The sequence below is a fragment of the Parambassis ranga genome, chromosome 4 (genome assembly GCF_900634625.1).
Source record: "Parambassis ranga chromosome 4, fParRan2.1, whole genome shotgun sequence".
Classification (NCBI taxonomy): domain Eukaryota; kingdom Metazoa; phylum Chordata; class Actinopteri; family Ambassidae; genus Parambassis; species Parambassis ranga.
In genome coordinates this window covers 6712744-6731708 of record NC_041025.1, presented here as the reverse complement: position 1 = coordinate 6731708, position 18965 = coordinate 6712744, and the positions used below count along the sequence as shown (strand labels likewise).

Sequence of the window (18965 nt, the reverse complement as noted above, 5' to 3'; positions counted from 1 at the left end):
TTTAAAAACATACAGGAACACACTGAAGTGTTTTATTTAGGTTTGCAATAAAACAGTCTCAAAGTTCTGTATAGAGGCGAAATCATTTAAAATGAAGTTTTAACCTCATAAACCCCAACCAGTCCAGTTACATAAACGAACTGTCATTCAGCTCTTAAAGGTCATTTACTCATCACACTGGGTGGATGTACTCCTCATTGTTTTTTTACAAGGCAAACACATGAGGACAAATGACTTACACCCAAATCAAATGCTTATTAATAACTGACTGTGGAGTCCAGAGGAAATGTGAGAGTAACATGATGAGGTCACTGACGGTTCAACTTGTGGAATGTATATATACACAGATATACGACCAGATTCAAAACACTATTATGAACATTTAAAAGAAGACAGACGGACACTAAAACCATAAACCTATGAACAGAAACAATCTGGTCTTAGTGTGAATACAAATGGTATAAAGCATTGTCAAACAACTTTACAGTTTAAACCTGCTGATTACTGACATTTTTGAGCACAGCGTTCCCATCATAAAGTAGATTAAGGCCACGTTGTTCAAGTACACTTTTTCATATTGCTTGCAGTTATTTGTGGCTAAAAAAACACTTAATGCTGCTCCTCACTGTACGGGTGCATTAGTAAATGTCTGGCAGGGGGCTGTATGTCCGGTCCCAGTATCCACCGGAGAAGAGCCAATCCTGGGAGCTGGTGTGAGGGTTTGGCCCCTGATGGAACCACCTGAAAAACACAAGGGGGACCTAATCAGACCGCGGCAAGAGAGAGACACATGACACAAAGAAAGGGGGGAAGGTCAGGCATGCTTGATCTCAAGGTTAAAGATCATTTGTATGGCAGTAGGACATTGTGTTTTTTGACATTAACTTCACATAAGTGGGGAGGGAATGATTTGGAGGGAGGACTCCTGTGGTGATTGAATAATTGCAGTCACAGCCAGGGAGTGGAGCTGCCATGCAGGAGGAGGGAATTATTAACATTTTGTCTAAGCTGTGGGACTCACAGAAAAGCATGCCACAGGTAAGATTTACACCTAAGAGCAGAGAGTGCGTGGAAACAGTGAAGGTCACATGATCTCATATCAAACATTTCAGGCACATCAGTCAAACAGTGAGCAGCTCTAACCTCGGGCCCAGGGCAGCACTCCTTAACATCAGAGTGAGGGTGCAGCAGAAAAACAAGTGAAGATAAAAATGGAGATTTTATGAATTATGCAGCCAAAGATGACAGAATTAACCAGTATGTTTAAAGAAGGGAATGATGTGATGAAGACTGAGCCTCACCGCGTCCTCCACTCCTCATCAGATTTGGAGCGGCTTTTGCGAGCAGCCCTCTGCTTTTCTTCTAGCCGCTTCTTCTCTTCGCTGGCGAGGTCTATTTGAATGAAAACACAGCAGAGCTTCAGGTTGTGGTTTTTCCTTTTCAATTCAAGTTTACGCTAACAGCCGTTACCGATGTCGCCGTTCTCCATGGCTCGTATGTCCGGCCTCAGCCTGCAGTCAGTTGGAGGAATGACTCCCTCCATCTCCTTACGCAACTCGTTCAGCTGCATCGCGAAGCACGTGAAGTTGTACATCTGGGATCAAAGATTCAAATTTGTCAAAAATAATTCTTTCAAGATGGTGAAGGAATATACTGTGGATATATCAATGGGACCTGGGTGGAGTTGGCTGGTCTGGCTGCAATTCTCCACAGCAGCTGGCTGCCAGGAATCATCTCCACAGTGTCTGTAGCCAGTGAAGGAACCTCCTCCTGCTCCTCACTGCCAGCCTGAACACCAGCACAAAGTGAAGCATGAATTTTAATTATTAGTCCTCATGACAGTGTGTTGATAGGATTCGCCACTTTTAAGTAATTCTTACCGCTTTGCTGCCCTTCTTCTCCTCTGACCCTTTTTTGTCATTTTTCTTATGTGCTTCAAATGCAGCTGGGTCGACAACAAACAGGCACTCTGTCCACTTCCCATAGAGAGCACACAGCTTCTTCTTGCTGTGAAACACACACACACCTGTCCTTAGACACAAACACTAGTACATACATTAAGTCAGTTTTGGGATAAAGTTCAAACAGCTGAAAGAAGCTTTAAAAGCAGCTCCAGGCTGCAGCATCCAACATCACGCTGAGTGATCACATCACACTGTCTGCTTGTTATCATGTATTGTTGCTACGAAGCTAAACTAAGACTCACTTCATGTGTTTTGCACATATTTGGTGTTGTCATTTGGCTCTGCTTGTCCTGTGTGTCATTGAATTATCCACTCCTTCTTGTTTTAAGTGGCGTGCCTTCTCCTCACTCACGTTAAATTTCACTTTGAACCAACGCACATATTTCTCAAGGGCCAATTATCGCTGCAGTGACTTATTAACTGTGTGAATTGTTAATGGATGGTTTGATTTTGTAATGGGTTCTTATGTCTCACTTAAAGTTAGAAATGCGATCAGTGGAGAGCTCCTGCTTTACTTTGTAGGTCCTGATTGATAAATGAAGCATCTTTGAACAGCTTTAAGCAGCTTATTAAATCCTGCTCTAAAATACTAATGAGGGAAAATGACTTGGAAACCATCAAGCAGATAAATTGTTGTGCTGTCTGACACACGCTGTCATTCCATCTAAAACTGAATCTTTTTAAGCATTCAGAGGTGTGTTGTAAGTGTAAAAGCATTTAGAATGATGCATAATCCAGTGTGTGCTGTGAATTCTGAATTAAAGGTCAGAAGGTCACAAGTTACGCCTTCTTATCACAAACGTTCAGCATTTAACACCAGAATAAACTTTTCCAAATGTCACGCCGTACCTTTTATCCAGAATATACCCTTCAACTTTGTGCAACTCTTTTCCAAACAGGCCACACGGTTTGAAATTCAGGCAGCACCTTTCACCAGTTCTGGGTGATAAGACAGAGAAAGAGCATTTTTCACTCTTGGATAGCTGAGTCACACAAAGCTTCCTCATTCACTCCTGTTTTCTCCTCCACTTCCTCAAACTCTTCTCATGAGCTGTCAGACTGTGTGATACACTTCTAAACTAGGAGATTTAAATTCATACAATGGACATTAAACACTTACATAAACATATGTGTAAACGTATATTAATGCATTAAATATATGATAATGAGTTGAAAAAAAATCTCAACATGAATGAGTTGTTATTAATAGGGACCATCTTGCTTGCTGACTTTCACACAGGAAACAGTTTCAATGTTTTGTATAGGTCAGCAGCCTGAAGCTGTGTGAGAGAACAGAGTGTATTGTATTTTGTTTATTCTGGCTTTGGCTTTTTGAAGCCTTCATACAGCAGTGCATTGTAACCTCGTACCTGTGGTTGATCACCTCCATATTTCCATACTGCTCAATCCACAGCTGACCCACGATGATGTTGTGAACACAACATGTGGGGTTTGTCCATGTGTACGCCTCATTGTACCTGGAGAAGACAACAACAACACAAACACAGGGATAAAGGCACGTCCAAGACAGCAAGGTTTCTTTTAGTCAGTCAGAAGCACTTACTTGGGCAGCTCCAATGTGATGATGCCTTTTGGCTCAGCTTCCACACTCTTACCCCAGAACTTGAGTTTGGGGTAGATGGATCCATGAAACACAAAGTCTTTCTCCAGGCCCTCAGCGTGGAAGGCGCTGACAGGCGGGTGGTGGCTCACCTGCTCCGATAGGAGCCGAAAGCCCAGATCATCTCTGGAATAACCATGGAGAAACAGCAGGAGAGTGAGCGGATGGAGGAGAACACAGCTGTGTATGTTTGGAAATACAGTCAACAAAGCATATGACCACATTTTTTCATAATCAGAGTTGTACATGTACTGTATATAATCCCTCTCACCTGACCAGTTCATAGGTTTCTCCCAGCAGAGGGTTGAAGGGTTTACCAGTCCGCTCCCACTGAGAGGCCACCGCAGACACCGCAAACGCAGCTACACACTGCCAGCAGCAGACAGACACACACATCAGCTCAGACACTCAGATCCTGTTAAACAGTCTGTCTCTTTCAATCATCTACACATGATGTGTCTACCTTCATCCTCTCAATAGAATCTGTGGAGGAGTTGGCCTGATGGATGAGGTACGTGTGCTCCATGTATTCTGTGAGACGCTGCAAGAAGCTGAGCGGCTCATTGAAAATCACTGGCATTGTAATCTTGGAGAGCTCCTGAACGCGACATGAGGAGGATTTAAGCGACAAGGTTTCATTACAAACAGAAAAATGAAGTCTTAACACAGAGCAATCCTCTGAAAGTGGAACATCAATGCTGAATGCTAAGAAGGTTCAAGAGATTTTTCTGGTCGTACTGTATCACACATACTTTTTTCCATAATATAAATTCATGTATGAATGGGTTTACTGTATCCCCCTGTTGTACCCACTGCTGGAAAATATAATCTGCAAATACATGAATAAGGATAAAATGTTTCTGACATTCCATAAAGGATTACGCAGTGTTAAACTCTGTCACAGGCTGACTACAAGAAAAGAAGCAGACACAGTCATAGATCACTTGTTTTCTGCTTCACTCCACCCTGTCATATATTAGCATTTATGTAGTGCTGTACATTAGGCCAACTGATATTAGTTATAGTCACTGGTTTTAGCTACATGTTTGGTCTCCACCAGCTCCTGAGGGAAAAAAAACTATTTATGTGCTATAGATTGACACAGGTTACTGATAGTTCTGCCAAGCAGTCATAGTATTGAACTGGAAAAGGAGTTACAATTAACATGTCCACCCAGGTGTCACTTTCCATCAAAGCTGATTGGATCTGGAGCTCATAAATAACCAAAACAAGTGCAGGTATGTGACTTGGGATTGTAATCTTTCATCTCATCATCATCTGAAGACAAAAGGTGTGCGTTGGTTTGATTTTGTGTGAAAGGGTTTATTAAAATAGCACCTTGGTATTGAAATCTGAATTTTTCACTCATATTTTTTCACATTATCATTTTAATCTATGTGAATTATGGGCCATTTAAGTTTAACATTAGATTTAGTTTGTAGGACAAAAACACAATTAAATGCTCCTTAATGTGAGAACATTAATCCTTGCACCATATTTCATGTCATTTCTCCCAGTAGTTATCAAGACTTAAGAAGGATTACATCCTCTGGTGACACCGGAGTAACCAGGGAGATTCCTCCGAGCTCTGTGTCTGTGAGGATTCTCAGTTATCCAGGTCGAGGTATCACGGTGTATCTGGGTGCTAAAACAAGGGCGTGTGGACCTGCAACAGATTTATACCTCTCATCTGAACTGGTGAGGAGAGAGTTATTTAATCTCCTGTGTGGTGGTTAGCACCTTCAGATAACTGAGGTCTGTTTAAGTCTTTGACCCACCTGGGTGTCATGAGTGGAGGTGTGAATGGGTCCTATAGTGAGTAATGGGAATGCTTGAAATTGCTGATTTTTTTTTAAACGCATCAACCTATCTGTAAATATTATGAATATAACTAAAAAGTCATTAAAAAGCATCCTCACCATCCCAATGCAGTTCCTCAGGATACTCCAAATACTGAAGTCATTTCTGGAAAACATCGGCGCTGGCAGGCTCATCCTAAAATAGCACACACACACACATGCACACACACTGAAAATATGATCCATTTGCTTTGTGCTACTGCCCTTAAAACTTTTCATTAGGGTGAATGTACCAGACCTGTAATAGAAGGCACCACATCAAGTGAATGTAGTCCACAAAAGCCTGTAATGTATTATTCGAAATACTGGAACAAAGCCCAGACACACAAACAACACCAGCAGCAAAGGTGACTATCAGACCTGGAATTATCCATCAGTCACTCTGAGTACTTAACAGACACAGAAGAGCAGCCAGCTCACACTGTCTGAAGAGTCTGCATACTTAGAATTATGTGTAAGAATAAAGCATATAAGCCATGTAAAACAGAACAGGGATTTGTGTACTGTTTACATTTTAAGTCCATCTAAACTGTTTGAACCAGACTCCAAAGCTGCCTGAGGGATCAGCCAACATGGGATCATACTGCAAACTGATTATTGCATTACACTGTGACCTTATCAATATTTAACAGCTCCAACACAGAGCTCAGTCCTTTCAATACAACTCTTTCTCATGCCTTTGGCAGGCTTGCTGTGGCTCTAAATTATTCACACTATGAAGTGGAAAGACTGAGGGAGGAAGGAAAAGGAAAAACAAAGATCACTGAGAAAACAGAACTCTCCGAGCAGGCTGCGAAATGTCCAGGAATAAGAATATATTAAAACAATAACAATAATAACAATATTGGGCTGAAATGAAAGGACAGGCCTTTTGCAGAGTTTGTTCATATTTTGATGGCAGATAAAAGCACAGGGGGTACAGCGGTCCATTTAGGAAGCTGTGGTGGCATACTGCAGCACTGACCTATACTTTGTTATCCCATTGGGTTGAGTCTCATCCTTGTCACCATGGAGACCCTCCTGCATCATGCCGGTGGGGCTGCTGCAAGGGCTGCTTAACATGACAGAGCCTTCGTCCTCCTCCTCGTCCTCCTCAAAAGAATGGCTGGCCACTGTCTCAAAGCCACTCAGGGAGAGCTCCGAGTCTGATTCTGACACAGATGAACACACAGAGGCCTTAAGTGATGAAGCAAAGACTTGGAACTTTGAAAGAGCATCAAGTTTATATTAAAATAAAAAGTAAACAAACCTTGGTCAGGGTCATTTATAAGTCATGGTTTTAGCAGGAAAAGTAGATGTTTTGTTAAAGATTATCCACTAGAAGTGACTTTTCCACCTGTGTCCATTTAAACCATATCTTGTTTATAATAAATATTATAATATTAATATGAATATATGGATATGTTCTTTTTTCACAACCACTTAATTATCATAAGAGGGATCCACTTGCTAACATTGAAGGTTAAATAAAAAATGATGGTATGATTATTAAAGAATCAGTAATTTAAGACTGGACTGGATGTGACTTATCCCCTGTTATCATAGTTCATAGCAATGAATGTTCTGCATAGTTCTTCAGAAATAACTGACCACCAGAATCATCTATTAGAATAAAACAATCAGTAGTTTAAATGCTGCATATCTGTGCTTATTGTCTGTATGGAAAAGTCTGAAAATATGACTGTTTTGTCATGTTATTTTGTTTTTCTGTCGGCTATACTAGTAAGTAAATGTGGAACACAGTTATTTATATTTTCTATGATCATTTTTGGACCCTTTTACTCATCCAAATTTGCACACGCGTGAAAAAATTAATCAAATATTTATGCCATGCTCAACAACAATGAATGCAAATCTCCCATGCAGGTCAACATCAGTATTTCAAATTATTCAGCTGACAAGATATTTGCATAAAATTAGATGAAACATTTTCTGTTTTGTAGCCATTTCTGTAAAAACACAACATGCCAATCAGCCCATTTTTTTTTACATCACCACAACCAGGTTGTAAACATACCAAAGACACTGACTGTCAGGAAAAAGTATCCCAGTGTCCTACAGGTGAATGACAAGCAGAAGAGTGTGAGCCGAAGCTTGTCACAGAATCTCCTGAATGTCCAGAGTGTGTTTGATAACTTGTCAACTCACCAGACACGGCGTCGTGGAACTCATCCTCACTGAGGGCACTATGCAGCGAAGATCCCTTGACGACAGATTGCTCAAGTTCGTGGTGCTCTGTGGCGAGAGTCTGCAGCGCTTCAGACAGGATCTTATTCTTCTCTACCTCCTGCTCCAATTTCAGACTGCGCACCTGAGCCCGCCACACAACAACGCAATGACACACACACACACACACACACACACACAAAAGGAAGCAGACTAATCACTCGCAGAAACACAAAACAAAATTTCATTTTCTGCCCTTAACACAAGTGTTCTCATAGCTTCCAAATTTTTATTACTGCAAACCAAAGACAAATGTGTGTTCTGCAACTAAACATGTTGACAGACTGATCCTCCCCTCTGCTCTGTCCTCTCATTATTAGACCCACGGATGGCGACAGAGAAGGAGCTGAGAGAGGGATGAGCCATGTTTGTCTGTAATGGAGGACAGCTGTCTTGATGCTGCCGGCTCATATTGCATGCCAGAGAACCTGATTCCCGCCGAGGAGGGGTGGGGGAGAATCAAATGACAGGTAAAGGACTCAGATATAAACCATTAGCTAAACCTTCCTTCAACACAAATCATTAGTGCTGATCGTTTATAATATGAAGATGTGCCCATTGAAACAAATCTGCCTGCACAGTACTTGTCAAAGTAACAGAGGCAAAGCATTGATAATCATCCACACGTTGAAGTGTGAGAAAGTGCTGTTTAACGACAGACCCTGGATCATTTGCCACGCTGCACTGTACTGAACTTTACAGAGGTAATTGCTGCGGCTGACCCCTCCACAGGTGGTGATAAAGCACTGCTGGAGCTGGAAGTTATTCGGTGTCTTTCCTTTGCAGGCCCCACTGCTTTATTCAGACTGCCAGCCATCATCTGCAGACTGAGATACATGCACCGTACATGTCTGAATTATTCCTATTGAGACCAGGCCTATTCATGTAGAGCTCTGAGATTCTGTGAGCCTTTCATCGTGTGCTCTGCCTCGGCAGATCACAGTTCAAAAGCCTGTGCAGCTGAGCGATGGGGGCCGAGCCCAGGTGTAAACCCTGAATGCGCCGGACTGCCTGTTAGACCCGGAACATTCAAACAGATTCTGGCAGCCTCAGCTGCACCAACAGCACCATCTCATCTAAAGATCCCAGAGGAATTTAGCTGTCTTGTTTGAGATGAAGCCATGTTAGTGAGCATGAGTGAAGAGAGAGTTACATTTTCTCTCTTCACTCAGCACCTCACAATTTTAATAATTCAGGCTCTCGTTTTAACAGCTTTGTCCATATCTATGTTCATGATTTGCAGAAAATGACAGGCAGTGAGGATATCATACATAAATGATTGATTTACATTCCCATGACAGCATTCATCACAGCCAGTGCATCTGAAGCACAACCACAGTATACACAGCTTAAACAGTCAGAAGAAGGAAAAAAGTGACCCTTTCTTAATATGATGTGACATTCAGATACCAAATTAGGTCAGGAAGTTATCATCACAAACTGACATAATAACAACTCTCATGTTTGGAACTTCAATGTAGCAAACTACATTTTGCTTTACAGTTAGATAGGAGATATAAGGATATGACTGCAATGTAAATCTGATATGTGCTCTTTGATATATGTTACAAATTACATTCTTCACTGATTTAAATTCAGCTCCAGCTCACAGATTTAATCTCATTGTACTTTTATCGAACACACTCAGCACAAACTGCTCCTAAATCCCTGCTAAATCACTGTATATCTGTATTCTATTCAATCATATTAATTAGAATACAGAACATGCTATAAATAAATGCACATATTCTTGTTTCTGCCGAAGGAACCTCTGCACACACAGGCAATATTCAAGCAATTCTATGCATAATGTGAAGATTACAGTTGGAGATTTTGTCTGCGTTACACTGTAGTAACAAGCAACTGTTACAGGGATGGAGGCAAACAAAGCCATTGAATGCAAAATTGCAATCTATCTGTACTAATTGTGATAACATTACGTTTTAGACACTGTTTAGTTTGTCAAAAACTTTTATTTGAATTTCTTCTTACATTCTTTTGGGGGCACCTCTACCAATAAGTGCAGGTGTGTTTATCACTCTCACACCTCCAGCTCCAGATTCATTTGCCAGCAGGGCAGATGCTTAAACGGCAGATCATACCCACACAGGTTTTTTTTTTTTTTTTGCCACATTTGTAGCAGCTTCATACTTCCTCGGTTTAATGCCAGACATTTTGGCTCTTCTGGCTCTGTTTCTCTTGTTTTGTAGCACCATTTAATGGCACTGTGCATTGTGTAAGCATGATAACACACTCAACTAAGGTCTTCTTAACACGTGCACAGACAGAGTAGGCTGGCTGCAGACTGCAGGTTTTTGGATTAACAAGATTAAGCAGTTTAATTTGTCAGGTATTTTATGATATTGCTGTTGTTTAATCCTTAAGTACTTCCATCTTTAAATCTCCAGAAGAATGTAAAATAATGTAATATTTAACACACTGAGACAGAATTGAGTTGATGTTGCCTGCTGCTGTGACGGACAGCATCTGAGCCAGAGTGTGGCCTGGCTCCATGCCAGTGTAGTAAACCAGCTAAACACTCGCCTCTGTGTTACTAATGCAGATTCACCACATGATGCCTTCAGTTCACTTCAAAGAACCACTCCGAGCATGAAGCCATTCATGACTTTACACATGTTAACAAACCACACAGCATCGAAAAAGAGCCTCCAGCACTGAACACTACGAGTCACCACACTGTTTAGTTGAGTGCTGTATAAACACATTTTTCACATTGTTACAAAATTGATGTCCAAGGTTGGCACTTGTCGTGAGCTATAAACAGTGCTGTCTTCTTTTATTCCAATGGATGGATGTAATCTATCTACTGCATCCTTCCATTATAATCAAATCCATTGAATCACACACAAAGACAACCCATCTGACAGCTTATAATCACCGCACCACTCAACTGCTTTCATTTGAAGGTGTGAAATGCGCCTGTACTTTGTTTTTACGTTTCAGATATCTGAGGGTCACAACCACGCTGATTACAATGGTTATAGTCTGCATTTTCAGCCCTCATACAGACTCCTTAAAGTAAACTCAACATTTATTTATAGAAACAATGCTTGGTTCCCACAATAACACAAGTGGAGCTCTTTCCTCCCTCAGAATTGAATATGCTCACGCAGTGACTGAACTTGCATTATAGCTTGCTGCAGGTAATAGAGAAAGAACCCCTGATAATAAAAAACGCAGAGACAGCATCACAGCTAGCAGCCATCCTAATGAGCACACAGACCTGTGGCAGGGACACACTTACCCCTTCCTGTCTGGAGAAGAAGCTGAGACAGACATTGAGGCTGGAGGTGGTCTCGCTTGACAACTCACAGATTTCATGCATTTTCTGGAGGATAGCTGATGGAAATCCTGAGGAAACCAACACATAAGCTCATGAATAAAAAAAGCAGAAGGAGAATCTAAACTGTAGATTACGTTTTTTATGCTGTAGGAAAAACTACAAGTAGCATACATAAAGCCCTTAATGACAAACAGATGGTGCAGGCTAATTAAGAACATTTCACATTCTTCCATCAATACATATTTAGGTCTGCTTGATGAGGCTTGTAATTTTAACCATAGGGTTTCTCACTTCTATTCTCTCGCCTCAAAGACTCTCCCATACTACATACATCACAATGTATAGACAGTAAAATAACAGGTTTTACTTTCTGACAGCCCGTCATTTTTCAGCATGAAGAGGAAAGCCGCCACCTCCTTTTCCAGCTTCTTCTGGCTGACCTCTGCTGCCTGGTAATTCACAGAGAGAGAGGTGGACATGAACAGAGGCGGCGCCGGGTGGGAGGACCAGGGGGCTATACGAGTTCAGAGAAAACACTGTGCGTCATTATGCTGACATGCTAATTATGGATTGTGTTGTTTACAGCCACCTGTAGTGAGTCTGTCAGCTCCCCAAGTGACATCACTTCCTCGTCCTCCTCCTCCTCGCTGCCCTGCTCTTGGGAACAATAGTGTGTGCTGTAAGCAGAGTGCTCCTCCAGAGCATCAAGCCATGCCTGGAAAGAAAATGACAGATTTGTTTCTGTTTGGTTTGTCATGAGAATCACACTGGACTGATTTATTTGACCTATTTTGACCTCTCAAATAGAAGCCTGTGAGGGAAGAGTTGTTATTCACTTTTTTTAAGAGAAGAACAGCCAAAAGAACTCAAAACCCTTCATCTGTTAAATAACTAAAATGATGTTTCAAAGAGGAGCGTGGCTGTTTATTTTGCACATGCCCCATATTTTAGCTCAAAACACGGTAATTTGAACATCTTACAATGCTTTTGTTCAACAACAACAAAAAAATAAACAATAAGATTAATTTCATGATTGTTTGAACTTCAAAATCTGCCATTATGGTTGTTTATGTGCTTTAACCTGTGACATGTATAAAAGACTTGCCACAGTAAAGAATTGGAACATGTTTGGTTTTTCTGTGTTTAGGTAGAAGAGGTACATACCATTCCCCTTATTCAAATTTTAAGTGCAGTGTTTTGTAATTTGTCAAAAACAGATCATCAATGAATGTTAGACGAGTGGAACGAACTTTTCTTGTTGCCTCTGGGTCTGTCTTGGGTGATACTTTGAAGTGGTGGACACTGTCATCGAAGCACTTCAGGGTAAAAAAGCAGTTATCTTTGGCTCGTAGCTGGAATTAAGGACATTAAGATGTAAACTGTGCAGAAATTTAAACTAATTAAAAAACAAACTGAACATGTTTAATGTGGCCTTACCAAACAGTGAGCGTTGGTGAGAGACTTACAGCCTTGCCTCCTGACATTGGCAGCCGCATCCGACCTTCATGTGAGAGAGAAAGAGGTGAGGCCTCGTCTTTTGAAGTTGGAATCTTGAGAGATGGCAGATTTCCAGTGAGAGTATAGAAGACAGGGTTCTTCTATTTTTACCTCATGTATCTGTCACCTCCAGCACCCCTCTAATCTACACTGCCACACACTGTTGCTGAGATCTTTTCACATGTCTGATGTCTCAAGGAACACAGCTGAGGTAAGAGATGCACCTACTGTTTCGAGTACCAGGATAAGACCCCATCCTGAAGAACGACCCAGTAGGAGCGCCAGCCGAAAAACCTGGAGCTCTGCAGGCGGGCACGTAGAGAGAGAGAAAGGATCAGCCCCTGCTTTCAGGGATTTTTATTATTGCTCAGGCTTCTCAGTGGATGCCCGGGAGAGCTAGCGCAGAAAAGAACTTGAGAACCTGCTGAAAATGCTATGACCACAAGTACCAAAAAAAAGCTGTAATGCACACGCAGAAGCAATATCTATTAGCTCAGCGGGTAGAGACATGGAGTCAGGTTCTCGGGTTTCCCAGCGCTGCAGTCACAGAAATCAGAAGCTGACATAATTGCAAAAAGAAACGCACATAATTATGCAGGTGGTAATTACAACTGGGCCTATTTTCAGCTGGGGAACAATACACATGTGCTAAAGTGGGGATGACCGAACCACAGCTACAGCGTTGACTATAATGAAAGAACATCATACAGTGAAACTAAGAAGTTTATGTCTTTATCACATTTTTTCTTACACTTTATGTGTCAGCAGAATATGCTTGACTTTGGTTTAATAGCTGCTACACACGAGTACTTGAGCTGATATGAGGATGAATTATTATCTTACACTGCAGTTCTCTTCAGCGCTACAGAACCTTTTACAACCCACTGTTTTGATTTTCAGGACAGTCTTATGTTGTTTTTGGCCACAGCAGGTAGCTGTGTTCCACAAAAAATCAAATTGATTCCTTGCTCTATAACACACACACAGACAGCAACTAGCTAAAAATAATCCCACAAAACACTGCAAGGCTGGTTGTACAGGTCAAACTGTTTTCATTACATCTTCCACATTCATCACATGATGAGCACACAACCTACAAAGTATTCTCTATGTAATCATTGGAAAAGGAGAAGCTGCAAATAAACTGTGCTTGTTTAGCAGAATTGTGGTTTCTGTCGCACATTGATTTTAATTATTCCATTGTTTGGCCATGAGAGGCAAAATAAGACCCATGAACAGATTTAAGCAGCAGATTGTGGGTTTAGTTTAAACGCTGCATGTGACAATTTGTGAAGGTGATGTTTTTGTTTTGTGTAAATACGTTAAAATATGTGCTGTGAAAAAGGTCTCTGCATGTTAATGACCCCACTGTCAAGCTGGTGGATCCTTATGTCCTGCAGTGTCAAGGGTCACTGAAGTATCACTGATCCTACAAGTGATCAAACAGTGACATTCCATGTTTCATTCCAGTGACAAGATATCAGGGCTGTGTTTCAAACACCATATACTCAGTATCATCCACACTGCAGCAGCCTGGGTGCTTGTGTCGTTAAATCACACACTGACTAAATAGTATATTGACCTTGAAGATGCCGACCGATATCAGAGCGTGTTACGCCCCACTCAGCATATTGCAATGTTTTTGCTTGACTTCTCTGTGTAGCATCGAGATGAGCTGTCTAATTTCACCTTTTTTTGCTGTGCGGTTTTCTCATTCTATAATGGATTGGGCTCTCTCAGCCACCACAGAAAACACAGTAATTCCAAGCCCTTTACCTTCCAGAGGAGTCCTTCGTACTTCTTGACATGGCGGGTCATACCCTGCAGGAGACACATATGAGATCGATGAGCAAATCAAAGAACAAATCAGAGCGACTTTAGGATGCCGGCTATCAGCTGAGCACTCACTCGGTGAACGTTGCCTTCAAGAAACTGCTTCATTGCAGCATCGCTGGCCAGGTCAAACACTGTCTGGCCTGCGAGTTATGGATACACAAGAAAAGTAGAGCTTTAACACAACACAGCATATATGTCTATAGAGGGAGAGGAATACTGCTTGATTGAACTGGTGAAAGCATTTATAAATATCAAGGATTCATTTACATGTGAACCAGCGCCAGCTGGTGCCTCTCATGTAATCACAGATTTTTACATTTTTTGCATTAATAATCACATTTGAGTCTCAGAAATAGCCACTAAGTAACTCTGAAGATCTACAGGGAAACGATCGCTGCTTGCCCAGTCTGTACATATGTCTGTTTTGGAGACAGGAGATAAAATGTCATGCTGCACCTGAATGAATATTTTTGGTACAAGAGCCATTGGAGATTAGAACTTGTAGAAGTGATATTTGTTCTTACAGTCTTTTTTCTTACTGTTGAAAGTAAAACCAACCTGCCAGCTGGTGGATTCTTTCCAGCTGTGTAAATCATAATCAGCCTTGTATCCACTGCAGAACAGTGTCTGTCTGACTCAAATAAAGAGCCATATTCATGTCTCTACATATACACGTCGGCTAACATGTAAGACTTATCACAGGACCACTCATTGTGGATAATACAAAGGAAACATATTGAATAGTAGCTGTCACTTCTGACTGCCAGCTCTGGCTGATCCATCGTACCATTCTTGTTCTTGACGTTGGGACTGGCTCCACTCTTGAGCAGCTTAAGGGCACACTGCCTCTGGCCTCGATAGGCTGCACAGTGCAGCGGAGTGTTACCCAGCAGGTCTGTGCAGGTGATGTCTGGAGGCTTTTTCTTGCTGAGCTACACACAGGACAGAAACAGATGTGTTGTCTGAGCCCAAGAGTCCTTTAATATTCTGATAAGAACTGAAGCATGACTTGGATTTTTGGCACCGGCATAATTAAACCCACAGAGTGTTTAATAACTGCAAATACTGAATTTTGTCCAGAGCTTTTCATGAACTGTTGTATTTAAAGGACGTAGCCGACTGTGTGGGTGTTTTGACTTGTGAATATGAGATGATAATTAAAGGAGCAACTGTCACTTCAGGTAAAATACACATCTGCAGTCAAGCAGACTGTTTCACAATACGTTTGACATTTTAATTTGGTGTAAAGTCAGTACTGCTCAGGACTGTTATCATAATGTAGAATGATGCAGTGATTATGTATGTAAGTCTGATCAGGCAAAGGGTTTTCCTGCAGGGTTTATTAAGTGAGAAAAATGGCCGCTGTTACCAAACATACTTTAATCAAATGAATGTTTAAATATTGATTAACTGCAATATAGCAGGTTGTTTGCATGAAAAGAGGTTAGATTAAAGAGGTTTCTTGTCAGTCTGTAAGTCAGCAATACTTTTACATACTGTTGGCTTGTTTAATTTATATCAGCATCATCTTTTATTTGCAGACAAACCAGCAACTAAACGTGTCAAAGCAAAGAAAATTAAAACCATTCTCAGTTTATTCAAGTTGTTCTCATAATTATAGTGTCCATAATTACACAGCGATCCATCCAAATGGAGTCAAACTAAATGTGACCTCAGACCCCTTGTGTACACCTCGTGATGTCAGGAAGGACAAAAAATGTATATGGCAGGTATCATGTCAGTGTGTCCAACAGCAGAGGAGACACTTTCCATCTAGGAAAGTGGTGGATTAATGCAGTCACTACAGGAATGAGGACAACATAGCCACACTATGTCAAGACAAAAGCTCAGACCTCTGCTTTACATAGTATTGGAGGTGGGGTGTGTGTGTGTGTACTAAGAGTCATGATGTGGACTCACCAGCTGAGTTAGTGTCAAAAGGTCTCCTTCACGTGCAGCGTCTAAAAGTTTCTCCTCCAGTTTCCTCTCCTCTGTTCTCTCAGCCGCTGGTGTCAGCGACAGGAGACAATTTACAAAGAGAAAACTCTTTTATGCACACTCCACATTACATAAACAGCTTATATAAGGACTATTATATAAGGACTGCTAAAACATTCAACATCCATTGATTCCATGATATCTCTTAGATGACAACATGACTGTCTCACCTTCCAGCATGCTTCTGATCTCTGCATTTTGGGTGACATCTTTGGGAATCTGTGCTGTCCCATTGATGACAGTAGCACATGCATCATAGTGCAGCAGCAGCATGACAACCTCCTGATCAATATGTGATTGATTTATTGATTCATTGGGTGACTGAATGAATGAATAAATACATGCACAGAATCCTATGATCAACACATAACTGAAACTTAAAGAGATACCTTTCTTCCTGTGAAGGCAGCTTTGTGCAGCGGCGTATCTCCAATATTATTGGGCAGATTAACATCTGCGCCCGCCTGGAGGGTTTAGTGACATATATGTTACCTGTGCACTTATTTAAAATCGTATGATTTGAAGAAAAGAAACAATACCTTAAGCAATTCCTCCACCACATCTTTGTGACCAAAGTAACAGGCCAGATGAAGAGGCGTCCATCCCAGGTTAGACTTACTTTTACCTGAGGAGGCAGCACATATTACATCACACAGGAAAACACACTATACTAACACCACTACTATATGCTAATCACATACCTTTACAATTGATGTTGATGTGTGTCTCTTCCCTTATTGTGGACATGAGGAGCCTCTGAACCCCAGGCAGGTCTCCATTCCGGGCACATCGAAGGAACTGCTCCTCTGGGTCCACCTCCTCCATGGAGCCCTGCATGGAAACCATAGCAACTACTGCATAAAACCTGAGGGGTTAAAACACAGAGGACTACATTTGTGGACAGTGTCTTTGATTGAACCCACACCCTAAGTGGCAAAGAACTTAAGTCAGCAGACTGCTCCTTTAAAATGATTGCTCAAAGTTACACAGTCAGTATCGTTGCCTAAGTCCCATGAGGAAACAAAGTCACAAGTGTTTGTTTTGTCAAACAGTGAAGTAGAAGCGACTGCCAGCAGAGGGTTACGAAAAGTAATCTGCATTTCCTTTCAACGTCACCAGACCAGCCCTACAGGAAGGACACATGTCCTCCTTTTCCCCTTTGAACAGCCTTAAAAAGAAGACCACATGATGTTTCAGGTTTCTAATCAAAACAGAGGTGGCAAAAAAGAAGAGAAAGCTGCCTTTACACAATGCTATGGAATGTCACATGGCTGTGAGGAGGAGATCAATGAATCATATCGACATGACGGGACAAATCAGATGCTGCGACTGTGACGTCTGCAGGGCACTGACAGGAAAACCTGGACTGCCACTGAAACAGGTTTACCTGGGACTGAAAAGCATGTGACAGTAACAGTAACTCACACACACACCTTAAAAAACCCTGTTATCACCATCATCCGTGTGACGCTGCTACAATCGAATTTAAAACTTTTTTTATGAATATTGTTGCTATTTTCTTAAATGAAATTTGGTCATTCTGTTTTTGTTGATGGTGTTGCCAAACACAGTGCAGACATACACATATTTTTGAAACATTTTCATTTGTTGTCTTTTTTTGAGGGGTTAATGTACTATATAGCTTCACAAAAGGTATTATTAAAAATTCAATCAGTGGTTTCGAATGTTTTTTGGACTATGACTCCTCACAAAGTAGCATGTACGCATGACATATGAAAAATTTAACGCTAAATACACCAATCAGACTTAGAACTTAACTCTTGTGGCCTCACTCCTGCTTAACAGTGTCTCCATTAAGCAGCTACAATAAAATAATGTCACTTACACATAGATGCAGAATTTCCCTATAGTGGGACAAATAAAGGTTTTCTTAATCTTAATAGACTGTGCTCTTATTTTCGGTGCATTCTGCTTATAATATCTGTGCATTTACTTTTTTAACATTGATTGTGAATGCTGTTTGAAAACATAATGTTATTTTGATCTCCTCAGTTGCAGGACAAATGTGTAATTCTCTTTGGCAGCATTAACCAAATGACAGCAAAGAGCCTCATATGTGTCATGAGAAATTGATCAGCCAGAAGCTGATCAGCAAACAGGACAAACAGTGAGTGAGCACTTACTAATTTTAACTAGTCCAGTCCCGTGAAGGTAAAAATCCAGTGTGTGTGTGTGTTCACACACAGCTGTTCTCGCACAGGCCCTCTGTGAAGCTGCATGTGATGTGTTAAGCCCCTCTGAGCCGCTTATACAGCGAACTGCGCGGCGCATGTCGGCAGACACATCACGCAGTCACTGTCACACACACGCACGCACACACACTTCCCATTTACCGTCCTCAAACGACGCTGAGCAGACCGACGCTGAAATATTGCTACTTCTCTATCACCGTCTCCTCCACACACACATACACACACACATACGTCTGCCTCTGTTGACTGTTTACACTCGGATCAGCTGCTCTCCGCGCAGCGGAAGTCACAAGGCAAACTTTCAAAATAAAAATCCTTACAACAACGATACATTAACCCTATGACATTAAAGTTACTTATATTCATTATCTTCAATGTAAGATCTGGTTCATTATGCATAGTTCTGTACTTTGTCCGTATTCACACTGGGTTGACAGAACCCGGAAG

The 18965-nt window shown here is 41.3% G+C and overlaps 1 protein-coding gene across 3 annotated transcripts; it reads right to left on the bottom strand.

The window, feature by feature from the left end:
- Positions 1-18: 18 nt before the first annotated feature.
- On the bottom strand, positions 19-18886 carry osbpl1a (oxysterol binding protein-like 1A). 3 transcript variants are annotated; one of them, XM_028403812.1, is made up of 29 exons: positions 18450-18886; positions 17007-17170; positions 16845-16930; positions 16695-16769; positions 16476-16587; positions 16228-16313; positions 15095-15239; positions 14380-14447; positions 14248-14292; positions 12700-12773; positions 12412-12475; positions 12225-12326; positions 11564-11689; positions 11342-11423; positions 10936-11042; positions 7593-7755; positions 6409-6595; positions 5505-5580; positions 4049-4183; positions 3857-3954; positions 3529-3711; positions 3335-3442; positions 2814-2903; positions 1881-2007; positions 1675-1788; positions 1471-1594; positions 1302-1392; positions 1144-1164; positions 19-741 (listed from the first exon to the last, which is right to left on the bottom strand). In XM_028403812.1, exons 2-29 carry the CDS (start codon positions 17149-17151, stop codon positions 639-641), a joined length of 2937 nt encoding a protein of 978 aa, XP_028259613.1. In that variant the 5' UTR covers positions 17152-17170; positions 18450-18886; the 3' UTR covers positions 19-638. The 3 variants fall into 3 exon arrangements, with proteins under 3 accessions (XP_028259613.1, XP_028259616.1, XP_028259614.1); XM_028403815.1 differs by lacking the exon at positions 1144-1164; XM_028403813.1 differs by lacking the exons at positions 16845-16930; positions 17007-17170; positions 18450-18886 and having other exon boundaries at positions 16476-16529.
- Positions 18887-18965: the final 79 nt, after the last annotated feature.

Bases quoted from the DNA above. Each gene is read 5' to 3' on its own strand.
- osbpl1a (XM_028403812.1), bottom strand. From the start codon at position 17,151: ATGGTTTCCATGCAGGGCTCCATGGAGGAGGTGGACCCAGAGGAGCAG. The intron at 14,293-14,379 runs GTGAGTGCTCAG...TGTCTCCTGCAG, and splicing joins TTGAAGGCAACGTTCACCGA to GGTATGACCCGCCATGTCAA. The intron at 1,393-1,470 runs GTAACGGCTGTT...TCATTCAAATAG, and splicing joins CATGGAGAACGGCGACATCG to ACCTCGCCAGCGAAGAGAAG.